We start from the raw sequence: 25,520 nt of genomic DNA, 5'->3' as shown, positions 1-25,520 counted from the left end.
TCGCATGTTGAAATTTTATCCCCCGTGCTGGAGGTGGGGGGCCTGGTGGGAGGTGTTGGGTCATGGGGCCAGATCCCTCAGGAATGGCTTTGCCCTCCCAGTGGTTTAAAAGAGCCTGGCTCCTCCACTCTTTCTCTTTGCTCCCTCTCCTGCCATGTGACACACCTGCTCCCCCTGCACCTTCTGCCTCAATTGGCAGCTCCCTGCAGCCCTCCCCAAAAGCAGATGCTGGCAGGTGCTTCTTGTACAGTCTGCAGAACTATGAGCCGAATCAAACTCTCTCCTTCATAAATTACCCAGCCTCAGGCATTTCCTGATGGCAGCACAAAACAGACCAAGAGACACGGAGGTGGCCCTTGGGGCTCTTAGTTAATGATTTTTGAACCAGCGTCTTCCTTATAACAATAACTAGCATATATGATGTCTACTGTGGTCCAGCCTTGGGCTGAGTGCTGCGCAGGTATTATTTTATTTAACCTCCAAAACAACCCTGTCATCATGATCCTCATTTTACAGATATGATACTGGAGGGTGGCGCCCAGTGGCTTACAGCCAAATAAGCAGCAAGGCTTGGGTTTATGACCACTACACACGGCTTTCTGTCTGCTCATTGTACAGCCAAGTTTCATTCTGCTCTAGTAAGAAAATGAGTGGATTCTAGAAAGGCAAAAAAAAAAAATAATAATAAGGTTTATGTCTGCATTTCAAGTACAATTGAGTAAACATTACAGCACGGTATAGGCCATCCCAATGAACCTAGCTCTGTGAATACAGACACTCTTTCTTCCCATGTGTAGACATCTTATTCACAAGGTGCTCCTGTCACCTGCAGAGGTAGGGAAGGGTAGAGACTGTGGTGCCCATTTATAGACCGAGAGAGAGGATCAAAGAGGTGAACTGATCTGGCCGAGGGCACACTTAGATTTGGGTTTTCTGGTCTTACCCAGCTCTGTTTAAGCTGTATTGCTTCTATAATAGCACACACACATGGGATATAGATATTGGGTGTGTTTTGAAGCCCCAAAGGTTTCCCTTTCCTCTACTGATTAAAGGCATCAGAACATGTCACCTCTTGCATCTTTGAGGTTCCTGCATCCTTTTAGGGTAATGTCCACCACTTGTGATTTAAACGCTTTTGAGGAAGGGAAGTAGAAATCACTTATTGAGGTGTGTATCACTCAATCATTCACTAAACTCAAAGTTCCATGAGAGTAGGAACCATGTCTGTTTTTTTTTTTTTAAATTAAACTTTTTATTTTAGGATATTTTCAGATTTACAGAAAAGTTGCAAAGATTATACAGAGAATTCCCGTATAGAAGCTTCCCCCACCTTCTCCTAAAGTTAACATTTTGCACTGTGCCTTTTTTATCCATCAGTGTTGACCTAATTAGTTAACTAGGACTCAGCCCTTACTATACACGAGGTACACACGGCGAACTCTGTTATATTATTTTCTTCGTCTTTTAAGCGTGAGGACTCAAACCCAGCTCTCTCTGACTGCAAAGCTTGTTCATTTCTTCTGTTCTGTCAGGCTACATTCCACTTGGGGGGGGGGGACACTGAAATGCTACCCTTGCAGCCTTTCCCTTGTTGACCTGATGGAGTGCCTACTAGGTTAGGCTGGGGTGTCCCCTGAGCCTGTATTCGTGAGCCTCTTCAGTCTTTCATGTTCGCCTGGGAGGGAAGAAACATTTGGGATGAGCTAGCAGGACTAGTGTGAGCGTTTGCCTTCCCTTGATAGGGAAGATGGGCAGCCTGCTGGCTCTAGCACAGAACATGTGTTCATCCTCCATATTTGGCCAGCCTGGCAGTTGTTTCTGAAATCCGACTCCTAACGCCATGGGGACGACCTTTGGTCCACTTCCCAGCATTCACCTGCAGTCAGTCACGCTGCTCCCAAGAAGCTGGTTCAAAGAGTGGGCGACTTGGCCAGACACTCTGGTCATGATCTAACCATGCTAATTAAACATGGTTTAATTAACTCTATTGGCATGACCAGTAAGCGGTGGTCTAGAGAGATGGAACACATTTAAGAGGTAAGGTCAGTGGAATTTTTTTTTTATGGCGAAGTGCTTTAGCTCCTCACAAAGTATATTTTTTTAGGACTGGAAAATTGTAACTGTTTAAAGATTGCTTTAAAATATACTCAAGGCTCTGGAATAGTCCTGAGCCAAAGAAAGGCTGTTTGTTTACTCAAGCAATGGCAGCAAAGGAAAGATTTGAAGAAGCAACTGGGCAAGTCCGTGTGTCATATGAGGACTGCCAATTGTTTTTCCAGCCTGCGATTTGGAAGTGTAACTGTAGAAGTGCATGCTGTTTTGCAGTGATGCCTGTTGACACAACAGTCCCTTGGACTCCAGTAAGCAACAGGGCTCAGGACTGTTGCTAGGATGGGGGAATAAGAAGGGGGATTCAAAGACACCATAGGAAATGTGGCAAAAGCGAGAGCTCCAAGGGCCGAGTGCGAGGGCTTCCCGCAATTTGCAGAAGTGGCCACTAGACTAAACGAGAATAATCCATTTTTCATACATTGAACAAATGTTTATGGATCACCTCTTCTGTGCCAGGTGCTATTCTGGGCATCAAATCTAGGCTCCTGCATTCACTGTCCGATTGCTTTGGTTACTTGGAGCGTGGCAACAAGATGGCAGAGATCATAAAGTGGCGAATTCCACTGTATGGCCAAGCAGCATAAGCCTGAGGTCAAGAGCACAGACTCTGGAGCCAAAGCATCCGGGTGCAAACCCTGGCCCCACCACTTACAAGCCGTGTGATGTTGAGCAAGTAGCTTAACCTCTCTGTGCTCAGTGTTCTTATCTGTAAAATGGAGTTGTAAGGATTGAAGGAGTTTGAAGATGTAAAGTGCTTTAAACAACGGGAGTTGGCACTTAGTGTTTATAGCAATAAATTTGCTACAACTGTAGCAGAAAGAGTGATATGTAAGTGTGGGGTATTGTTTCTTTTGTGGAAAGAACATTGGACTTCAAGGCAGGAGACTTGCAGACTTGACAAGCCACTCAACTTTCTGGAAAATGGAAAACATTATTTTACCTGCCAGTTTAGCTCATGGGGATTTTGCAAGAATCAGATGAATGTCAAAGCGCTTTGAAAAGTGCAATGTGCCATCCATGTGGACAGGTCTGCTGCTTTTATTTTATCTCCATCCAGATATGTTTCTCTCTGTTGGAGAGACCGGTATTGTTCTTGCAGATGAGCCTTCTATTAAGAGGAGGGGTGGGGCTGAAACAGGAGAAAGGCCTGCTTTTTTTTCTTCTTCAAAGAAGAATCTGAGCCCTTGTTATACTCCCTCTGCCTGAGGAAATCCAGCACGTGGTCTCTTTTTCCCTCTTTAGTTAGAGCAAGATCTGTCTCCTTATTCCATCTGTTGTTTGCATCTGTCTGGACTGTTAGATGTCATTATCTTTCCAGAATGACTTCAGAGAAACCTTGCTCATGGCATGCAGGGCAGGAGATTTATCTGTTAAATTATTTGCAGAATATTTAATGCAGATCATGCAGTGATTGAAAGGGAGGCCTGGCCTCAGGTGTTATAGGAATTGGGTTACGATGTTAACAATTCAGGACCCTGGTATAAAAATGCCATTTACTCTGTATTGTGATTCCTGAGTTATAGTAAAATATGAAAATTGTGCATCCAAAGATTTACATTATACAAAGCACCTTCCTCTGAAGAGTCAAGAACACTTTGCAGAGTTTGAATTTAAGGTGGTTTGAAGTTAGCCCTGTCTTGGTACAGGGGTGTCCTACAGGGGTGACTGTCTCCTTGGAGGCACAGGTCGGGAGGGGGAGTCCCCTCTGGGGAGGGCAGGGGCTCTCATTAAAGGCATGGTCCCACCAGCCTCAAGGTGAAGGCAGCCCAGAGTCAGCGAGTCCCTCTTTAGGGGAGGAGTCAGCCCACCGCCCTCCGCCTTCTCCAACATGTCCTGTTGAACGTCCTGTTGAAGGGATGGAACGGAGACGTCCTGTCCTTGCTCTGGGGTCAGAGATGATCAGTTACACACAGACTCCCACTGCTGTGTGACATTGGCCCAGTTACTTAACCTCTCAAAGCATAAACCAGGAGCACAAATAGCATCTGCCTCATATGATTGTGGCGAAGATTCAATGAGATAGTTCATGAAGCAATATTGGCCCAGTGCCTGGCACTTAGCAAGCGCTCAATACACAGAAGCTATTATTGTTGTTGTTTTATTCTTCCCCCCTCCCCCACATTCTGTCTTTCTGCTAGAACAAAGGAAGATTTTCTAATAATGGTATTCATGTTAGCACTAGAATGTATGGGCCCCCGAGAGTTGAGGTGTCTTTTGTATTTTACCTTCGGACACAATTGGATGAAGGCAGATAGCCGGCCACTCAGATAAATGTACCGGGTCGGGGAAACATAGCTAAAAGCTAGCTTGCTCTTCAGACTGGCATCTGAAGGCCAAGGACGACAGCCCACCCAACAGGGGATTTAAGGGCTCGAGAAGACCCTAGATACAGACTGGGCAGATGATTTGCACTCAAACGTCCTGCAGAAACTCCAAAATTAATTTACAAAATCCCCAGGTTAGAGGTTGATAGAGGTTGGAGATCCTCCCTTCCCAGGGCCCTGGGGGGGCTGTCTGCTATACCCCCAGGCAGGAGCCATACCTGGTGTCCCCTTTGGGTGCCTTCTGCGTCCACATCCCTGCAGTCGTAGTACTGGGGTCCGCTTTCCTCGATTGTGAGCAACTCGGCGGAAGGGATGGGATCTTACTCGTTTCTGTAGCTCCTTCTTCTAGCACTCGTTCTGGCCGTGGTTGGCCTTAGATCACTCCATCTCCATTTCCTGGATGACTGAATGAATCGACAAACCAATGAATACAACCTATTTTGGAAGGGCTGAGTGGAACGAGTTATTTATCCGATGATCTGGCTGCATCAGGGTCCATAGTTCCAACTGGTGAGTTCGGTAGTTCAGGAGGGGACTTTTCCACTTGTCCCAGCGGTGGGCAGGGCCAGAGTTGGTCTCCTTCTGGGGCCACGTGGGGAATGGCACCCCTGGGAGGAGAGAGAAGGTTTCTAGCAACAGGAGCTGGGAGCCAAAGGGAGCTCCAGGAAGCTGGGGGCAGCTCTCCCGGCCTGGCTCTGTGTGCTCCCGTGAGACTGAAAACTCCTCAAGGACAAGGACTGCGACTCGAGAGGGTCTTGGTCCCCCACAAGTACCCAACAGGCCATGTGCACAGCTCTGAGCGGCATCCCCTAGAGCAGGCGTCCTCAAACTACGGCCCACGGGTCACATGCAGCCCGCCGAGGACATTTATCCGGCCCGCCAGGTGTTTTTGCTGCCGCTGCCTGTCCTGCTTAGCAGCCAACTCATCCGGGGCCCACAGTGCGCATGTGTGGAATGTGCGCCGCACTCTCCAACGGCCCTCCAACAGTCTGAGGGACAGTGAACTGGCCCCTGTTTAAAAAGTTTGAGGACTGCCGGGCGTGGTGGCTCACGCCTGTAATCCTAGCACTCTGGGAGGCCGAGGCTAGAGGATTGCTCAAGGTCAGGAGTTCAAAACCAGCCTGAGTGAGACCCCGTCTCTACTAAAAATAGAAAGAAATTAATTGACCAACTAAAAATATATATACAAAAAATTAGCCAGGCATGGTGGCGCATGCCTGTAGTCCCAGCTACTCAGGAGCCTGAGGCAGAAGGATCGCTGGAGCCCAGGAGTTTGAGGTTGCTGTGAGCTAGGCTGACGCCACGGCACTCACTCTAGCCTGGACAACAAAGCGAGACTCTGTCTCAAAAAAAAAAAAAAGTTTGAGGACCCCTGCCCTAGAGAGAATCTATTTCTAATTCACACAAAGACACTGTGTGCTCCTACACCGTGCACTTGGCCCAGAAGAGCGCCACCTTCCGATTTTCACAAAGGTACTCCCAGGCTAGGCAACGTCCTGCTCTGTGGATCCGGATCATCTGCTAGATTTCAGCAAGGTAGAAGGAAACAAGGTCTCGTGCTAACCGCCTTCAAAAGTGTGTTCCACGCGTAACACTAGTTTTATGAGATGTTAACCAGGTGGTTCATAAACAAAGAATCCTGTGATCAAAAACTTCTGGGAAACCCTGGGTCAAAATTCAAAAACTTATTTTACTGCAGAACTTCTTGAAACCTCTACCATGCCAATGTGCACTGTGAATTTCTAAAAGGGGACTGAGTAGGGTAACACTTCTCAAACTCACTTGACCATAGAACACTTTTCTGGCTGATGCCACGGCACTCTAGCCTGGGCAACAGAGTGAGACTCTGCCTCAAAAAAAAAAAAAAAAATAGAACACTTTTCTACGGTCACTTCCTCCAGGAAGATCTGGTGATCTATAATAGTCACTCTTGGTTGCGAGTGACTGAAATCCAGCTGCACCAGCTAAGGTAGGAAGGAGGAAGGCCTCATCCTGCGGCCCTGGACACAGAGTGCAGAGTGAGGCCGGACCCCAGGGCCGGCTGGACCAAGCGAGGCCTTGACCCATCAGGCCCCCGCTCTGCCTGTGACCTCGGCCTTCCTCCACCTGCTGGCTCTGCTCTCCTGCCGAGGGCTGCTTGCTCCGAAATGGCTGGAAACCCGGCTGCTGGGGACTCACTCCCGCATTCACCTTCTCCAGAGCCGCCACGAGACTCTGCTGCACTGGTTCTTCCGAGTCCTGGGGAAGGTCCTGGCTTGATCCGAGTCTTGTGCACACTGCGGTGGGGCACTGTGACTGGCATTTTCCACAGGAACCTCAGGGACAGAGATGTGGGTGGAACAGTTCTTTAAAGGAAGGCAGTAGCCGCGCTGCGGGTGTGGCGGTATCGGGCAAGATTCCCTAAGAGAAGGCAGACCCGGTCCCCACACAGGGGCGTGGGTTCGAGGTGGGGGGGCGGGGCCACCGCCGGGTAAAAGAGGACAGCGCTTTGGGAAACACAGCTTGGGGTTTACAAAAGCCCTGGCCCCTCTTCCCGTTTTTATATTATACCAAAATGAGCATCATTTAAATTGAGTTTTTGAAAATCTCATCTCTTTCTGTCCTGTGATTTGAAGTTTTGACTGAGCCTTATATTTTTGCACCTTGGTTTGAAAAATCAACTAATCCGTGGATGAGCTTTTTGTGAAGGAAAAGGTACCTGGTTCTCAGAGCGGTTAGCACACAGCAAAGGGTGGGTCTAGGTTTTTTTCAGGGTTCCCACTGAATCCTGGTATGTAAAACCATCTGGGGTGGGGGAAGGAAAGTGTGTTTTCAGCTAAGTGGAGCCACAAACAAACTGGACCCTTTCAGGTCTTAGTTTAAATACCTCTACTTCCCCTAGGGAATGAGTGACCCCAAGTTCAGCAGGTGTCCCCAGTTTTGGTTTCCTGCTCAGTGGGAACTGTGTGTTTAATTGTGTTTCTTCTCCAGTAGATGAGAACAGGGGCCGCCTTGCATTGCTTCCTATATATCCTCAAAATCAAGCTCAGGGTCTGGCACATAGCAGGTGCTCTGTTGGATCTTAAAGCAAAGGAACAACCTTAATCTTGAATCTTGTGGCCAGTGGCCTATGATAAATGTTTTTGTGTTTTCAGACTCCTATCTAATCAGACTTCCTGATTTCTCTTTCTTCTGGCCTAGAGAACTTCATCAGCTCAGAGTCCAAGGTCCAGGCAACCACCTGGGGACAGTGAGAATATAAAAAGGAAGCAGCAGGACACGCCCGGAAGCCCTGACCGTGGGGACTTGTCCAGGTAGGGGCCGGCTCTGGAGGACGACACAACCCAAGGCCTGGCCAGCTCACTGCCTGCTCCTCCTTTGCTTTGCTCCATCTGCTTTAGAAAATGGACCCCAAAACACATGCTGGGGTCCTCACAGGTGACATTTTTGAGGCAGTGGCTCATGGACTTCTTTGTGACTGGCTAGGCCTGCATGACTGGTAAATTAATACTGTTTTTCTGCCCAAAGATAAAATTAATAATAATAGACTTCCATTCCAGCCATACTCCAGGTTATCTTCATTGTCATAACTTAAAATGTGAAAGGTCAAGAATTCCAAGGGGCTTACTGGGTGAATAATCTGTGGCTAAGTGGGTCTGTGTCCCAGCGTGGGGGCCATTGTGGGCACTGGACCATGAAAACACAGGATTCAGAGAACAATTGCTAAAGCCACCTGAGCCCTCGGTCCCAGGGAGGCTGGTGGATGAATTCCAGAAATCGACTGTGCCAGTGGAACGTGGCCAGTGCTGGGGTGGCCCATCGGTCACTGGTCCTCACTGGTCTCCCCGCCGTGGCTCTCTACTGGACCTCTCCCCATGTGTGCTCCACACCCACAGATTTGGGGGCACACACAAGCTGAGGGCCGGCAGACCTGAGCACTCAGCCCCCGGCAAGACACAGTCCAGGCACAGGGGACACAATTCACAGCTGCTTTGGGCTCAGCTCCCAAACAGGCCCTGGATCTGGTTCCATAAACCCTCCCCAACAGTGGAAGCCCAGATCCCGGGAGTCTACAATTACAGGCCTTAAAGGAGCAAATGATCAGGAACTCCATGAAACAAAAATGCAAAATTGAATGATAGGCCCCTGTCATAGATAGCGAAACTTTGGGTCATGGCGTGCTTCATAATAGCTTTTCACAACCTTAGGAGTCCAAGTGACATTTTTTGCTTCGGGTAAGTATGAGCGACCCCTGGTGGCAGGAATTTCCGTGCCCGGGGCATTATTTTCTGGGTGGCTTGGGCTGTGTTTTTCCAGGGGCGGCACTGGGAACCTCTAGATTTCTTTAGGGAGATGGCAATCAGATGGGGCAGGGTGTTCTTTTTTGTTTGAGGAATCATCACGCAAGGTTGCCTCAAACAGCACCTTTTTTTTTTTTTGAGACAGAATCTCATTTTGTTGCCCAAGCTACAGTGAGTGCCTTGGCGTCAGCCTAGCTCACAGCAACCTCAAACTCCTGGGCTCAGGTGATCCTTCTGCCTCAGCCTCCCGAGTAGCTGGGACCACAGGCATGCACCACCATGCCCGGCTAATTTTTTCTATACATATTAGTTGGCCAATTAATTTCTTACTATATATGGTAGAGACGGGGTCTCGCTCTTGCTCAGGCTGGTTTCGAACTCCTGACCTCGAGCAATCCGCCTGCCTCGGCCTCCCAGAGTGCTAGGATTACAGGCGTGAGCCACCACGCCCGGCCCAAACAGCACCTTTGATGCCCTGTGCTCTGCTAACGGTGGCGCCTCCTTTGCCTCCCAAGACTGCCGCGGCTGTTCCACTTTCATGAACTTTTTATCAGGGTAACAGGACAGAGGTTTCAATATTTGGTTCTAACTGGACCTGTGAGTTGGCTCTGAATGGCCATGAAACCAGTGGGTGGATTCATCTTTCCTGGACTCCCACACAAGGGAGGCCACTGCTGGCTGAGACCCAGGGGCCCGCTCCTCTCTCTCCATCTTCCTGAGGTCCTGGGATCGCCTACGTGGTCTGGGAATTGTTGGAGGCCCGTGTCATGGCCACGCTGAAGAGTAACAGCAGCTCAAAGGTCCTTTGTTGCTCATTCTTCAGCTTTAGTCAATTATTATCTTTCCCTTGGAGAAGAATCGCCTCTTACTGGCGTGCAAATCGAGCATGAAGGAGATGCCTTCCAAGAACAAGCCTGAAGAAGCAACTTCCTGTTCACAATTAAAACGGTGTGCATGGCTATAGTGCAGGGCCCGGTGGTGCTAACCACTCAGAACTAGCAGCGGGCACAGGCCTCCTGCTCTCCAGGGTCGGCATCAGTCCTGAGCCCTTCGCCCCCGATTGAGGGCGGCTCCTGTGAGCGCCGTTTCCGTGAGGATAACAGTAATCATTCAACATTGATTTCGCATATGGGTGCCAGACACTACACCAAACGCTCTGTGCGTACAATAGAAAACTCTGTCTCCTTTGAATCATTTCAGTTCCGACTGTGAGTCTTTACTCTGCCAGGCTGGCGGAAATGCCCGTGGCCACCACTCTTGGGACTCCCCTCTCCTGAGCCTGGTGCTTTGAAGCCAGTACCCCCAACCCCCACTGCGGGGCTCAGTGGCCCAGGCCACACTGCCCCTGAGGCCCTGTGACGGTGCTGCCATCCTGTCACAGTGGGCACGTGGAAATCCTTGGTGAGGCTGGGAGCCCGTGGCTGTTCCCTTAGAGCCGGCCCCTCCCTGCTCACCCCCCTGGGCCTGAGGACACCGTCTGGGAGCAGGAGGGACTCTCAGATGTTCCCCACTGTCCAGGGCCCTTTCTCTGTCTGCTCCTCATCCTCAAAGGCATTTGCCTTCTCCCTCGGCCTCACCAGACAGCCAGCATCTTTTTCTTTAAAGGATATAGGTTTTTGCAAAAGGTAGGAGGAGACGGTGACATCAAACGGTTTGTTTTCGACTTGTAAAAACCCCAGAGACAGAAAGCACACAAGGGCCCTCAGGGGTCCCTGCTGGGCATGGAGGTGTCGGAAGACTATAGGGAGAAAGGCACACGTTAACGTTCCCAACGATGTCCTGAAGGATGTCCCGCTGCCCACACATTATCTCCACGCTACAGATGAGGAAACTGAGGCTTGGAGCATTCCGTAACCTACTTAGCAGGAGGAAGTCCGTTGTTTCCCCTGAATTGCACTAGAACATGGGGTTTCTGCCTCCCCAAAGGGGGTAAGTTCTTCAACTCCCAATGGGGAGAGCATGGGGTCCCATCGGTTCGACTGCCTTGCTTTCCGGATGCCACGTGGTGGCGCTGTTGTAACTTAGCCCAGCATGGTCCAAAGCCCCAGATGCTGGGAGGTCACCTCGGTGCTGTCCAGCCCTGGGTTCTCGAGGGAGGATGGTCCCGGGCTCCTAGCGTGAAGCTTAAGCCCGGGCAGCACCTCCTGCTGCCCCGCAGTGTCCGGCCCAGCGTGGCTGCCGCGTCTGCACTGCTCCTGCCCCGCCCGCCTTGGGTACCAACAGCCAGGCATTGGGCAGAGGTTTCCTTGTGGGCCTTCAGAACATGAGCGATTTGTCAGACAGCCTTTCCCCAAATAATGGGGCTATCAGTATTAGGTTGTACTAGAGGATATTACTGTTTTTGTAGGTCAAAAATTGTTGGATGTTGGCGGTTTCCTGTCCTTGGGCATCACCCCTGCTCCTCCTCCAGAGGAAGGCCCCGGGTGGCATTTCGGAGATGACTGGCTTTTCTCAGGGAGTGGCCCTGAGGGGTCCCTAGGTCAAGTCCTGGCACCTTTGTCACTGAGGGAGGGAGAGTGGAAACCCCACAGCCTGCAGTCTGAGCCCTTTTCCAGCCGTACTCAGCCTCGACCGTGCACCAGAGTCGCCTGCCAGGCCGGTTAGAACATGGGTCGCTGGGCCTCACCTGCAGGGCCGATTCCCCAGCTCTGGGGTGAGGCCTGAGGATGAGCATTTCTGCCAACTTCCCGGGTACCAGTGCTGCGGTCCAGGGACCACACTCTGAGGGCCGCTGCGTGAATGCCCCATGGCAGCTGTGTGACTGCTATGGCCCTGTGCTGCGGGGGTTCAGACGAGGCCTTACTGAGGGCTGGACAGGGAGAGTCTCCTGGCCGGGGTGGGGAACTTGGTGAAAGGGGCAGGCCATGGGGGCCATTCCAGGTAGGGGAAGAATTCCTGAGTCGGACCCCGCTAGGGCTGAGCAGGCGGTGAGCAGGGACTGAGGTGGGCAGTCCCTAGAAACAAGGCCAGAGGAGTGAGGCCAGGTTGGGGAGTCTGTGGGTCAGGTGAGGGTCTGAGAGTTCGTCTTGTGGTAAAAGGAAGCGAGGAGAGTGCTTTGTGGTTGGTTGGTTTGTTTGCTTTTAAACAAGGGCTTATGCATTGCCAGGGAAGAGATCAGAAGATAAATTTAGGGGCACCTCATTGGTGCCCTGGAGGGGTGGAGCCTGGAAGGGGCAGGAAGGGCTGTCTTTGCCGCAGAGGGTCGTGGCCAGGAAGCAATCCCAAGGGAGAAGCCAGGAACCCGGTGACTGCCTGGGTGTGGGCAGAAAAGGTGGAGTCTAAGACGATGCTACCGTTCTGGACCAAGAACCCCCAAAATATCCCACATTAGACACTGGGACAGCCAAAGCAAGTGAGGGCTGCTGTGGGGGAACTGTGATCAGTTTGAGGGAGGTTGAAGGAAAGACCCTGCCTCACCTGCTGGGAGCCCTGCCCAGCCCGCCTTTCGGCAGCTCCTGGCAGCAGGCAGGGGTGACAGTTTAGTGGGACGATTGCGGTGGGTTATAGCCCTAAGTCCTATGATGTCCTCGTGGCGGTTGCAAGTATTTGTGCAGGTTATTCTCAGCTAGGTCAGCTCACTCCAGTGCTCTTATTTTTGTGCCTTTATATTTAGGCTGGGAGTGATGGCTCATGCCTGTAATTTTAGCACTTTGGGGTGCTGAGGTGGGAGGACTTCTTGAGGCCAGGAGACCAGGCTGAACAAGATAGCAAGACCCAATCTCAACAAAAAAGAGAAAAAATTAGCGAGGTGGGGCGTTGTACACCTATAGTCCCAGCTACTGGGGAGGCTGAGGCAGGAGGATCGCTTTAGCCCAGGAGTTCGAGGTTTGCAGTGAGCTATGATGATGCCATTGTACTCCAGCCTGGATGATAGAGCAAGACCTTGTCTCAAAAACTAAAATGAAAAACAAAACTGTATTTAAGTATAGGAACATACTGGGGTTGGGGTGAACAAGAGTAAATGAAATCACATGATTGGTCTCCCAGTGTCCCCGATCATAATATTTACCTTGGTGTTCAGGAAATATATACATTTCGAAACCCCAACCCAGTCCTGAGACAGAATTGCTTGCATGGAGTAATCTGTATTTTTAACAAACAGCCCAAGTGATTCTTATGAGCAGGGAAATTTGTGGAATGGTGAGCTGTTGCCAGGTGCACCTTACCAGGATTGCCTGGGGCACCAGCGAAAACTCATTTCCTGACCCCTGCCTTGAAGAGTCGAAGCCAGTAGATTTGGGATGAAACCCTCAAATCTGTGTTTTTAATAAGAAGTCCATGTGGTTCTTATGATAAAGCAGGCTTAGGAAACACTGGGGATTACCCTCAGGCCAATAAAGATAGCTAACTTTTATTTGCTCTTAGGTAAACTTTAAAATTAAGGCTCAGAATGTGGGGATAATTAGCATTCAGGCGAATATTTACTGGGCGTCCGTTCTGTGCCTGATGCTGGCGACATGGGCCATGGGGTCTCTGCTCCAGTGGACAAAACTACCATGTCGTCAGGGAGTCAGACATTGAACGAGGAAACAGGAGGCAGGTGTTGTGATGGGCAGTAACAGGGAAGAGGTGGCGCCTTTAGGTTAGATCCGTGGTTCTCAAAGTGGGGTTCCTGGCCCAGCAGCCTCTGCATCACCTGGGAACTCGTTAGAGACGCAGATTCTTGGGCCCCACCCCCGACTCGCTGAATCAGAAACTCAGGGTGGGGCCAGCTCATCTGTGTCTTAGGGCCCTCAGGGGACTCGGGCACCCTCACAGCGTGAGAACCGCTGGATGCGATGGCCAGGGAAGGAGGAGATATTTGAGCTGAGTCTGGGTCGACACAAAGGAGGCAGGTGCAGACCATCTAGGGGGCGATGCATTCCAGGTGGAGGGACAGGCGTGCAAAGGGCTTCAGGAGGAACGAACTTGGTGTGTGAGAGAAACAGCGGACCAGCCAGGCAGCGAGAGGTGGTGGCGGGGACAGATAGGAGCCAGGCCGGGGACTTGAAGGCCGAGGTAAGAGGTGTGGATTTCGCTCTGGCTGCTGAGCGGACAATGCAGGGGGCAGGGCTGGAGCCGGAGGTCAGAGAAGGGGCCCGTGTGGGACGGAGGCAAGATGTGGCGTGAACTCGGGTAGAGCTCGACCTCGCTTTCCTTGTCACTCGCTGCCCACGAGGAACTTTGAGAGACATTTCGTTCCCAATTGGCCTCCCCTCTCCAAGAAATTTCAACACCACGGATATACATGGTTACGTACTCTGGCCTTTGAGGTCACAAACTATTGTCACATCTAGGATTTTTTTCGCCTCTCCAGAGCCAGTTTTTACTGCCCCCCCCCACATGATCTTTGGCCACTGAGAACGCTGGAGGTGACGCCCGTGATGACGGAGAAACGTGTGTGGCTGTGAATAGTTTAGATGTTTTGGAGCCAGAGACGCCAGCACTTGCTAATGGGTTGGGTGTAGAAGGCGGGAGGAAAGAATCGAGGGAGATTCCTGAAGTTGCGGCTTCAGCAACGGGGTAGCTGGGACGAGGAGCTGCGATGTGGAAAACATCCAGGTCGGAGGGGTCTGTTCCCTGGCACAGACGTCACAGGTGAGCCCGGCAGGACGACGGCGTGCCTGCGTCCCAGCCCCGCCTCTCGGGAGAGCTGCAGCCTGTGAAAGAAAGGCAGGGTTCTCCTGTTTCAGGGACAGCCACTTCCTGCTACGCGACCAACACGCCATCCTTCCTTGGTGTCCCCAAGAAAGCATGTGTCTTAGGTTTCTTAGTCCATTTGATAGACATGGAGCTACTGCCCCCAACAGGTCAAGTTCTGGGCTGGGCCAGAGGCGCAAGGATGAGCAAGACATGGCGGTCCAGTCATAGAGAAAGGCACAGAGAGAAATAATTCTAGAACAAGCTGACTGCTCTCGGTGGGTCTCTGGGAGCACAGGGCGGGGAAGGGCTGGCTCTGCCGGGGGAACCAGGAGAGTTCTCCAGGGGAGGTTTCTGGGGCGGGGTCTTCAAGACTTAGGAGAATAGGGGACTGTGGGGAAAGCACAGTTCCAGGAGAGGGAACAGCTGTAATTATTCTAGATCTACAGGAAACAGAATTTAGGAAAGGCTAGACTCATTGGCCTTTTAATAGGATATTTCAGAGCCTCTTCATATCTAGGAGATAAGATAAGAGAACATATGGGTTAACCTCAACCTCTTGGCTTTTTCAGAAGACAAACTCCTACTTAGAACAAAAACTTGGCATTCCATTAGCAGCAGCTATGCGGAAGGGTAGAAAGATGGTATGAAAAAATGAAATGGGCTTCAAATTGAGGACAGGGATCTTTTCTACCTGACCTCCCAGTGCCATTTGTGGGATCTATCGACACACATCGCCTCCTCCGGCAGCTCTGTGTAGGTGACTGTAGACCCGTGGGGGCCACAAGAGGAAACCTGGCTCAGAGAGGTTAAGGGACTTGCGCCAGGTCCCACAGATGCGGATCCACACCCAGACTCCTAACCGTACGCTGACTCCCACAGGTGTCTGAAAGTATTTGTGTTGTGGTTTCCATAATTAGAAAGTAAACCTCAGTCAATCCTTAACATTTAATTTTCCTATAAACAGGGTCAGTTCTTGGAAACAGAAAATCCTGTGTTAGGAGCAGCAGCTGGGCCAGCTCTTAACGACTGAGCTCCACGTCTCCTGAGTGGCCTCACTCTGTGCCTCCCAAGCAAACTTCAGGGGACCCCAGGATCAGGACGGATCCCCAGCTCCTGCCCAGCCGGGTGTGTCAGGCAAAGCTGAGAGCAGCCCCACCCTCCCTGTCCTGCTTCTGACTCAGTATTTATCCCTGGCAGGAAGTAAACACAGGGCGGAGAGTGGGAGGGAGGGAGGGGGTGTGCTCCTGACTTTTGACACCGGCTGCAAATAAGATCACGTGCTGAATTAGGCGTGTTGTCTGCTTTCTGCTCCTCCGGTTTCAACCGAGCATTTGAAGCTTTAAAAAAAGAAGGGAAGAGGAGTATTTTTTCCATTATGAGATAATGCCCATTCATTGTAACAACTTGGAACATAGAGAAAAGTGAAAAGTAGAGAAGAAAAAAAAATCACCAATGCCCCTACCATCTACAGACAACTGCTCTTAAAATATTAGTGTGTTTCCATCATACTCGCGTTTCTTTCTAGTTCTTTTCTTTGCTGATTGTGAGATAGCTATATTTCTTTAGATGGCATGGTACGTTAGGAGGGTGTTTATATATATATATATATATATATATAAATATATATATATATATATATATATAACATGTTTATACACACACTCCCCTCCCTCCTCCATCCACAGTTTCTCCTATTGGTTAACATCTTGCATTAGTGTGGTACATTTGTTACAATTAATAAGCCAATATTGATATATTATTATTAACCAAAGTCAATATAGTAAATCTTCCCTTTTTGTTGTGGATAGGATAGGTTCTTTTTGTTTTATTTTAGACACAGGCTTTCACTCTGTCACTTTTGACTGGGAAAGGATGGATATTTATATCCTGGGTGGATATTTACACTCCTATATGTTTATGTTATCACACCGAAATCTAGATTCAGGTTATTTCATCACCCCAGGATGTTTTCTTATGTTGTTTCCCAGTCAAAAGCCCTGTCCAGGAGTACCAACTATTCTGAGTCTTATCACCATTGAATGGTTTTGCCAGTTCTCAAACTTCATAGACGTGGGATCAAACACTATATATGCTTTGTTATCTGGTTTCTTTTAAACACACTTGTCAATTTTTTAATTATTTTTTTTATTGTGGTAAACATAACATTTACTATCTTAACTGTGTTACATGTTAAGTGTACAGTTCAATAGTGTTAGGTATATTCACATTATTGTATGACTCATGTCTATAGCTTCTTAAGGTAGACGTTGAGGTCATTGACTTGAGACCTTTTAAAAACATAGGCATTTTAGTGCAATCAATGTCTCTCTAATTTGCCTCATCCCATAAATTTTGATATTTGTGTTTTAATTTTTGTTCTGTTCATTACTTTCTAATTTCCTTTTTGATTTCTTCTTTGACTCATGGGCTATTTAAAAGTGTGTTATTTAGTTTTCAAATAATTGGGGATTTTCCAGATATTTTTCTGTTATTGATTTCTAATTTAATTCCATTATGGCCAGATAAAGTACTTCTTATAATTTGAATCATCTTAAATTTGTTGAGACTTTTTTTAATGCACAGAATATGGTCTGTTTTATAAATGTTCCATCTGTACTTGAAAATAATGTGGCTTTTTTGCTGTTATTCAATGGTCTTTAAAAGGTGTTAATTAGGTCACATTGGATGATAGTATTGTTCAGGTTTTCTGTATCCATACTAATAAAAAAATTAAATGCCTTTATTGTAGGCAGCATATAGTTAGATCTTGTTTTATTAATCTGCTCTGAAAATCTCTGCCTTTTAGTTGGAGCATTTATAACATTTATATTTAATGTGATTATTTATATGGTTGGTTTAAACTTCTAGTCTTATTATTTGTTTTCTATTTGTCCATCTCTATTTTTGTTTCTTTTTTCTTCTTTTTTGCCTTTTGTCAGTTAATTTATTTATTTTATCTATTTTATCTCTTTTGACTTATTAGCTTAACTATTTGTGTTGTTTTAGTGGTTGCATTAGGAACTATAATATACATTTTTAGTATATCACAATCTGCTTTCAAGTGATTTTATACTATTTCATGTATATTAAGAGTCTTAGCCAGGCGCGGTGGCTCACGCCTGTAATCCTAGCACTCTGGGAGGCTGAGGCGGGCAGATCACTCCAGATCAGGAGTTCAAAACCAGCCTAAGCAAGAGTGAGACCTCATCTCTACTATAAATAGAAAGAAATTAGCCAAACAACTAAAAATAGAAAAAAATTAGCTGGGCACGGTGGTGCATGACTATAGTCCCAGCTACTTGGGAGGCTGAGGCAGAAGGTTCACTTGAACCTAGGAGTTTGAGGTTGCTGTGAGCAAGGCTGACACCACGGCACTCTAGCCAGGGCAACAAAGTGAGACTCTGTCTCAAAAAAAAAAAAAAAAAAATAAGAGTCTTGCAACAGTACCCTTTCATTTCTTCCTTTCTTCCCTTCCAACCTTTGAGCTATTGTTACTTGCTTCTACCTAAGTTACAAATCCCATAATACATGTTATTACTTTTGCATTAGACATCTAATTGCTTCTTAAAAGAGATTAAAATAATAAGGAAAAAAGACTATATTTTCCTGCATAGTCATGATTGCTGGTGTTCTTTATTCTTTATTCTTGTGTAGATCCTGATTACTATCTGATATTCTCTTTCTGCTTAAAGGACTTCCTTTAACTTTCTTGAAGCATAGGGCTGCTTGTGGTTCTTCTTTTATCTTTTTATATGCCAGGAAAAATCTCTATTTCACCCATCTTTTAGAAAGATATTTTCTCCAGGCAAACAGTTCTAGGTCAACAGTTTTTCCTTTCAGCACTTTACTGATATTGTCCCATGTATTCTGGCTTGCATTGTTGCCAACAAAGAAATTTGATGTCATCCTTACTTTTGTTCTTCTGTCTTTTTTCCTCTGGCTGCTTTTAATATTTTTCACTTTTTCACTGGTTTTAAGCAATTTGGTTATGATATGCCTTGGTGTATGTTTCTCCCTATTTCTTATGCTTGGAATTAGAGGAGATTTTTGGATTTGTGGGTTTATAGTTTATATCATATTTGGAAATTTTTCAGTCATTATTTCTTCAAATTTTTTAATCTCCCCCCTTCCTTTGGGGACTCCTATTACATACACATTCAGCCACTTTAAGTTGTTCCAGAGCTCACTGATGGCTCTGTTTATTTTTATTTTTTTCAGTCTCTATTCCCTCTGGATTTTGTTTTGGAGCATTTTTATTGTTCACCAATCTTTTTCTCTGCAGTGGCTAGCCTTTCATTAATCTCACCAGTGTGCTTTTCACTTTAGATATCACAGGTTTCATCTCTAGAAGTTTGATTTGGGTCTTTTTTTATATCTTTCATCTATGTTTAACATACCCAGCCTTTCCTCCAGCCTCCTGAATATATGGAATACAGTTTTAACACTTAAAAAAATGTCCTTGTGTGCTGATTCCATCATCTGTGTGATTTCTAGGCTCAGGAAAATTACTTGATTTTTCTCTTCATTGTAGATTGTATTTTCCTGCTTCTTTGCATGCTAGGCATTGCAGACTTTAAGCTTTTGGCTTCTGGATATTCCTGTATTCCTATAAATACCCTTGAAGTTTGCTTTGGATACAATTAAGTTATTTGGAACAGCTTAATCCTTTTGGGTCTTGCTTTGTTAGGTGGGACCAGAGGTGAGGATTAGTTTTCCCCTCTACTGAGGCATGACCCTTCTTAGTACTCTAACAGCTGCCCCGTGACTTACGAGGTTTTCCACTCTGGCTGGTGAGAACGGGAACTATTCTGAGCTCTGTGTGAGTTTCGAGAGAGGATTGTTCCCCCCAAACCTTTTAGGTGGTCCACACTTAGTCTCAGGTGGTTTTTGTGCATGCACCTGCTGATTAGTACTTTGCCATCTCTGGAGGTCTCTCTCTGCTGACCCACCCCTCTTCCCTCTGGGACTCCGCCCTGGGAACTCCGCCGACTGGGTCTCCCCAGCTCCCAGCTCTGTCTCTTGCAGTCAGGGTGACTGTGGGGCTCTACTTGGAACCCCTCCCTGTGCCACTTTCTCTAGGCCTTCGGCTGGCTGGGCAACAGCAGGGCTTACCCCGTTGTTGTCTGTCTCCAGAGACCACTGCCCTGCCCTTCCTCTGTCTCCTTTAGTCGCCAACTCCCCACTACTCCAACCCTTCTTGTAGTGCATAATTCTTCCTATGGCATTTTCCAGCCCAGGCTCTCTGAAAACATTGAAAAACCATCATATCAAGTTTCCTTCTTTGCTTTCGACTGGGGATGCAGCAAGCACCTGGCATTTATTTTAGGAGAGGTGTGGAAGACGCTTCTAGAAGAGAGAATAAGAGAGAGGCGCCCTTGGGCAAATGTGATTTCTCTTTTCTCTTCAAGAGCTCCTTGTATAACCAACACTCGCAGTCCCCCTGTGCCTTTTTATGGCTTCATATGCCAACTTCGACAGCAGCTAATCTTCCCAAACTTGTCGCCGCAGCTGTGTCAGTGCTGGGAAGGGGCCCGAATGGTCTTTGCGTCCATGACATTGAACCAGCTTGGCTTCCAGTAATGCTGACTCGTCAGCTTTTCCCTCCCCATTTAGGTCAGTGGGATTGGACAGACACATCTCAACAAAATAGGCTGGCAACTGGGATAGACTCTTAAAAGATGTCTTTAATCACATTTTGGAGCTTGGTACACATGAGCTCAGTCTCAGATGGGTGACACTGGTGACATCTTATTGTTCGGAGGATGCCTCAAATTCCCTGAAAGATTTACACTCATCAAGGGACATTTCCACTATGTTCCCTGTTTTGTACTATGTTTACTGTGGCAGGAAAATGATTTTAAAAGTCTTACCAAGAAAGCATCTGAGTAGTGGCAAGCATCTGTAGTCTCAGGTGCTTGGGAGGCTGAGGCAGGAGGATCACTTGAGCCCAGGAGTTTGAGGCTATAGTGAGCTATAATTACTCCACTACATTCTACCCTAGGCAACAGAGTGAGACCGGCTCAAAAAAAAAAAAAAAAAAAGAAAGAGGAAGAAGAAGAAAGGATATGATAAAAACATGTTTATCATTATTTCTTGTTCAAAATACCCTCGTGGTCTCAAAATAAAATAAAAATGCTACCAGAACCCAACATCACAAGCAAAACTGTTATTTGTATTTTTCTATGAAATACTAGTGAAGGTTTAACTTAAAATTATGGAAATACTTACATTCAGGGAAACATTCTACCAAATTCCTTGGTTTGGGCTTATTAAAATTTTAAAAATCTTTATTATGAATAAAAACAGGCCGGGCATGGTGGCTCACGCCTGTAATCCTAGCATTCTGGGAGGCCAAGGCGGGTGGATCGCTCAAGGTAAGCAGTTGGAAACCAGCCTGAGCAAGAGTGAGATCCCTGTCTCCACTAAAAATAGAAAGAAATTAATTGGCCAACTAAAAATATCTAGAAAAATTTAGCCGAGCATGGTGGTGTATGCCTGTAGTCCCAGCTACTTGGGAGGCTGAGGCAGAAGGATCACCTGAGCCCAGGAGTTTGAGGTTGCTGTGAACTAGGTTGATGCCACAGCACTCTAGCCCAGGCAACAGAGTGAGACTCTGTCTCCAAACAAACAAAAAAACAGATAATCTTCTCTAATGGAACAGTAGTTTTATTTTTGATATTTGATAATTATGAAAAGTCTGAATGATCAGAAGTAATTATTGTATCAGAATTCATTGAAACAACTTGGTGTTTTGTCATGACAGTACCTAGATACATTTGAAGGACAATAGACAGGCAGACAGGTAGATATAGGAGACACAGGGTTCATTCTGGCTATGGCCAGTGCTTCTGTGCGACAGGCCAGCAGCCCCTTCCTGCAACCAGTCTGGGGCTCCCAGAATTGGGGCATTCTGCTGCCTTTTGGGACCCCATAAGAGGGTTGCTAAAAAAGTTTATTAAGAGACAGTTTTTAAATTTTCTCTGAAATTCAGTTTCCTGTCTCTGTCCCCTGCACTATGCTGGATAATTCAGTCTCATAAGTGGAGTGACACCTTGACCTTCAAGTTGTATAAAATTTCATACTTGCATACAGTGGCTGAATAGCAAGGATACTTTTAAGTTTAATCCACCCCTTCTCTATGTGCACACCGATCTCTCCAGTACTCTTTAGAACCTACAAATATTTCCCTTTCATCTATTGCCTGGGTTGCTCAAGCATCATGTACTTTTTCTATGGCAGAATGATCACAGGGGAGATAAAGCTGGATTAAAAACACAAAGCCAGGTCTGGCAATACTGCCAGGGTCAGTGGGCTCCCAGGGCTCTGTGCAGGGAGGGTTGTTTGGGCAAAGTAAGGCCGTGTCTGTGGATCGGACCTAATCTGCTAGGGTTGCAAAAAAGTTTTTGAGGAGGTAACTTTTGCCATGAAATGCCATGTTATAATTGTTCTATTAACATGAGAATTCTTTCTTCTGCATGAATCGGTTGGAATATAAATTCCTTTTCCAAAGTCCCTAGAATGGGTGATGTATCCCACAACACAGGCGTCAACCTGCGTGAGCCGTTCTTGTGCCTATACAGCTGTCAATTAAAGGAATGTATTCCCTCACTTATTTATTCACCCATCATTCAGTCATCCATTCACCAGGGTGTGGCCAGTGCTAGACTAAGATATAAACATAAATGGGAGGAGCTCTCTCTAACTTTGGGGAGGTCACATCCAGGGGGAAACAAATGAATAAACAGAAAACCATGGCAGGTACTAAGAGAGAGTCTGTTCACAGGATGTGGGGGGTGCCATACAGCCCTGGGAGGGGACAAGGGGGTCCCACTGTGGAGGAGGGGCTGAGAGCTCCTGGCAGCAGAGGCCAGCATTGGCCCTGTGCTGAGGCTCAAAGGAGCATCGCACATGTTTCTGGTTTGCAAGCAGTTTCTGTCCATGGAGGTGACAGGTAAGCACAGAGGGTGCTTTTATAGTGTATTTTGAGAGCTATCCTTGTCGTCTCTTAAAGTGCATCTGAAATGTCCTTACCAATTCTTCTGACTTAAGGCTGTGCCTTCCACGGTGTGGTCTGCGGTATGCCAGTCCCACAAAATGCTCTACCCCAAAGAGGGCAATTTCTGAGGAACAATGAGCTTGGGAAATCGTGTGCATACATCTTCTTCTTGGCTCACAATGCACAGGATGTCTCCAAGTCTCTGAGAAGTCCTGCAGCAAAGGCACTTGCTGAACTCCACGTCGCCTAGTGCTTTGCACATTGTCTAGAGACGAAGGAAGCTTCTTTCTTGCACACCTATCGGTTATATTAGGAAAAGCACTAAGTTCGATTTGTAAAAGCCCCCGACAAGTGTAAACAATGGAAGGCATGTACTAGGCCACTTTTGTTAGTCACTAAGGATTGATCCAGAATGGTCTATCATAGTTGGCCCAATCTCTTATCAGCTTCTCGAGGAGACTGTTTCTTACGCCATCTTCTCAGCTTGGGATGGGAAAGGGAAAAAGAAAGATGGGGGAGGGCAGATTATAGGTAACAGCACTTCAGAGGATCGCCATCAGTTATACCCCCGCACGCAGCACGGGGCTTACCTGATGTAAGGTAGAGAAAAAAACACGCAAAGCAAAGGGCAAGAATAAGGCAGGGGATTGACCAGGTGGCAGGCAGATGTTCAGCTGTGTCATTGTGAAGATATACATGGTCCCCAGATTAACCGGCTTTATTTTGACTTCTCGTCAGGAAGGATTGAAACTTTCTGGAGTTTAGTTTTCTTTCTTTGGACAGGATCTCAGACTTCCTTCCCTGAAGAAAAGTCATACGTAAAACGTGGCCCGTGGGCCAATTCGATGTCGACAAGCCTTCAAAATATGTGGGGAAATAAAACACTTCAGTAACCCTAAACTGCGATCGGGCTTTAGGGAGCTAATTAATCACAGCCCTGCCCGCCAGACTCCAGATCGATTGTGAAATAGATGCTGGGGTCAGATGGAGACAAGAAAGCCAGCACTGTCAAGGCAAGGCTGGGCTAAAGGACATGTCGAAACTGGACTCCTCCTACGGCCCCTGAGCCAGCCTCCCCACCCAGCGCCAGGCTGCGTAGGCGCCATGAAGGACGGGAGGGCTGGCCCCCACAAGCTCCTCACGTGGCAAATGGCTGCACTGTGGGCAGGCTCTTCTCAGCAACCTCAAACACCTTAACGCCACCTGCAGGGAAGCTGGAACCTTGGGGGCTGGCCGTCCCCATGTCACCAATCAGGGAAGTCTCCCCTCCTCCCATGGAGGGACCATGATGGGAGAGAACATAGCAGTAGCATATTTCGCTAAGAGCTCAGAGTAGTTGGGAAAGTCTCCAATTAGAGGGGTGAGGCAGGAATGTGGGGAGCCCTCAAACCCCCTCATCTTTGCTGCAGCTGTCGGATCTACCAACTGAATACACGCTACTGACGTGTATTCAGTTGGTAGATCCCCGGGGCTGTAGTCTGTTTTAGGCCGTGTTCTGTTGCTATAACAGAATACCTGAAACTGGGTCATTTACAAGGACAAATAATTGATTTCTTGCAGTTATGGAGGTTAAGTCCAGGGTCAAGGGGCCGCATCTGGAGAGGGCCTTCCCGCTGGTGGGGGCTCTCTGCAGAGTCCCAGGGAGCGCAGGGCATCAGGTGGGGAGGGGCTGAGTGTGCTGGCTCAGGCCTCTCTTCTTCCTCTTGTGCAGCTGCTGGTCCCACCCTCATGGACACCCGTTAATCCATTAGTTCATTGATACATGAACAGATTATTCGTTAGGGCAGAGCCCTCAACACCCAGTCACCTCTTAAAGACCCCCCCAATACTGCCACAGTGGGGAGTGAGTTTCAACAGGAGCTCGAAGGGGCCGTTCAAACCACAGCACTAACCCACGGGCTTCATCCCAGCCTGGCTCTCCTCCCAGAAAGCGTGTCGGAATGCCGTGAGTAACAGCGATGGTGTGTGGGGATATCGTCTAATCTTTTGAATTACAGTAATTTTCAGACAAATCATTCACAGACTACGTACTTTATAATTAGGCACAAATTACTTGCAAGACATGCCCTCGCTCATCAGACCTACCAGTGCGCACGGGGACTATGGTTGAGAAGTGCTGCTCAACCTCACTGGTTCTACAGAAGCATTTAGGAAAAAAGCGCTTTGCCTGGTCTTTCTGGGCCTCAGTTTCCTCATCTATAATGAGAGGTTTGGACTAATAAATTGCTGGGATTGTGTGGAAGAGAGAACTTTCCTAATCTTCTAGTGAAACAACCATGATTTGGAAGCATTTCTGCATATTAAGTACCCTTGCTTTGTTTGGGTTCAGTTGTATCTTTCTGTCCTCCCATCCATCCATCCTTCCTTTCATTCACTCGTACCTTCAACATCCAACAACGTGTGTTGAGCGTTGGTCATAAGCCAGGCACAGGGGACACAGTATTGGAAGGAGACAAGGACCCAGCCTGCATCATACTCCAGAGGGGAAGGTCACTGACCATGCTGATGGCAACTGTGGCTAGGTAGCCTGTGAAAGATCTTCCCCGGGAGCCAAGGCCAGGGAGGCATCACTGAGAAGTGAAGACTGGGGCCGGGAACTTCTGGGAGGAGCAGAGGGCTCTGGGCTGCAGGCAGAGGCAGGGCTGGGGAGCTCTCTGTGGGACCAGGCAAGAAAGGCAGGTCGGGGCCACAGCTCACGGGAAAGCGAAGCCAGTGGAGAGTTTTCTCGGGGGCAGACAGGAGCAGAGTTTCACGTCTAAGCCGTTGCTCTGGCTACAGCAAGGAGAACAGAATGAAGGGGCCAGACTGGATGGGAGAAGGGCTGTGGCACCTGCCCAGGTGGGAGGTGGGTGCAAGCAGCAAGTACAGGCAACAGAGGGCAGCTGCAGAGCTCCACCCTGCCACCAACAGGTCCAGCCTGACCCTCTCTGGGAAGATGTCTTTACGGATGCAACGGAGGACCTCCCCTCTACCAGGCTGTCGTGCAGATTAAACGCAACCATAACTGAGAAGTGCCTAGCACGGCACTTAGGCACTTAGGGCCTGGCCTTAGTAGATGCTCAGTATGTGGCAATTCTGCATCCTCATGATTTTGCTTTACAGATTTGCTGGTCTCCTAAAAGCCTCCGAGTACAGGGGCCATGGTTGGGTTTTCTGCAGCTGGCTGGCTTCCTTCCTCCCTTTAAG

The 25,520-nt window shown here is 48.0% G+C and overlaps 1 protein-coding gene across 10 annotated transcripts in view; it reads left to right on the top strand.

Moving 5' to 3' along the window:
* TACC2 (transforming acidic coiled-coil containing protein 2) overlaps positions 1–25,520 on the top strand; it is a 201,989-nt gene that overhangs the window by 34,975 nt on the left and 141,494 nt on the right. For all 10 annotated transcript variants that reach the window (XM_076009733.1, XM_076009731.1, XM_076009735.1 and 7 more), the window contains one exon: positions 7,617–7,729. In XM_076009733.1, coding sequence (XP_075865848.1) covers positions 7,617–7,729 — 113 coding nt within the window. The remainder of the gene's footprint in view (positions 1–7,616; positions 7,730–25,520) is intronic.

The sequence above is a fragment of the Microcebus murinus genome, chromosome 14, assembly GCF_040939455.1.
Source record: "Microcebus murinus isolate Inina chromosome 14, M.murinus_Inina_mat1.0, whole genome shotgun sequence".
Lineage (NCBI taxonomy): Eukaryota > Metazoa > Chordata > Mammalia > Primates > Cheirogaleidae > Microcebus > Microcebus murinus.
Note: the sequence above shows the minus strand (reverse complement) of the source record. Positions and strands in the feature narration are given on the sequence as shown.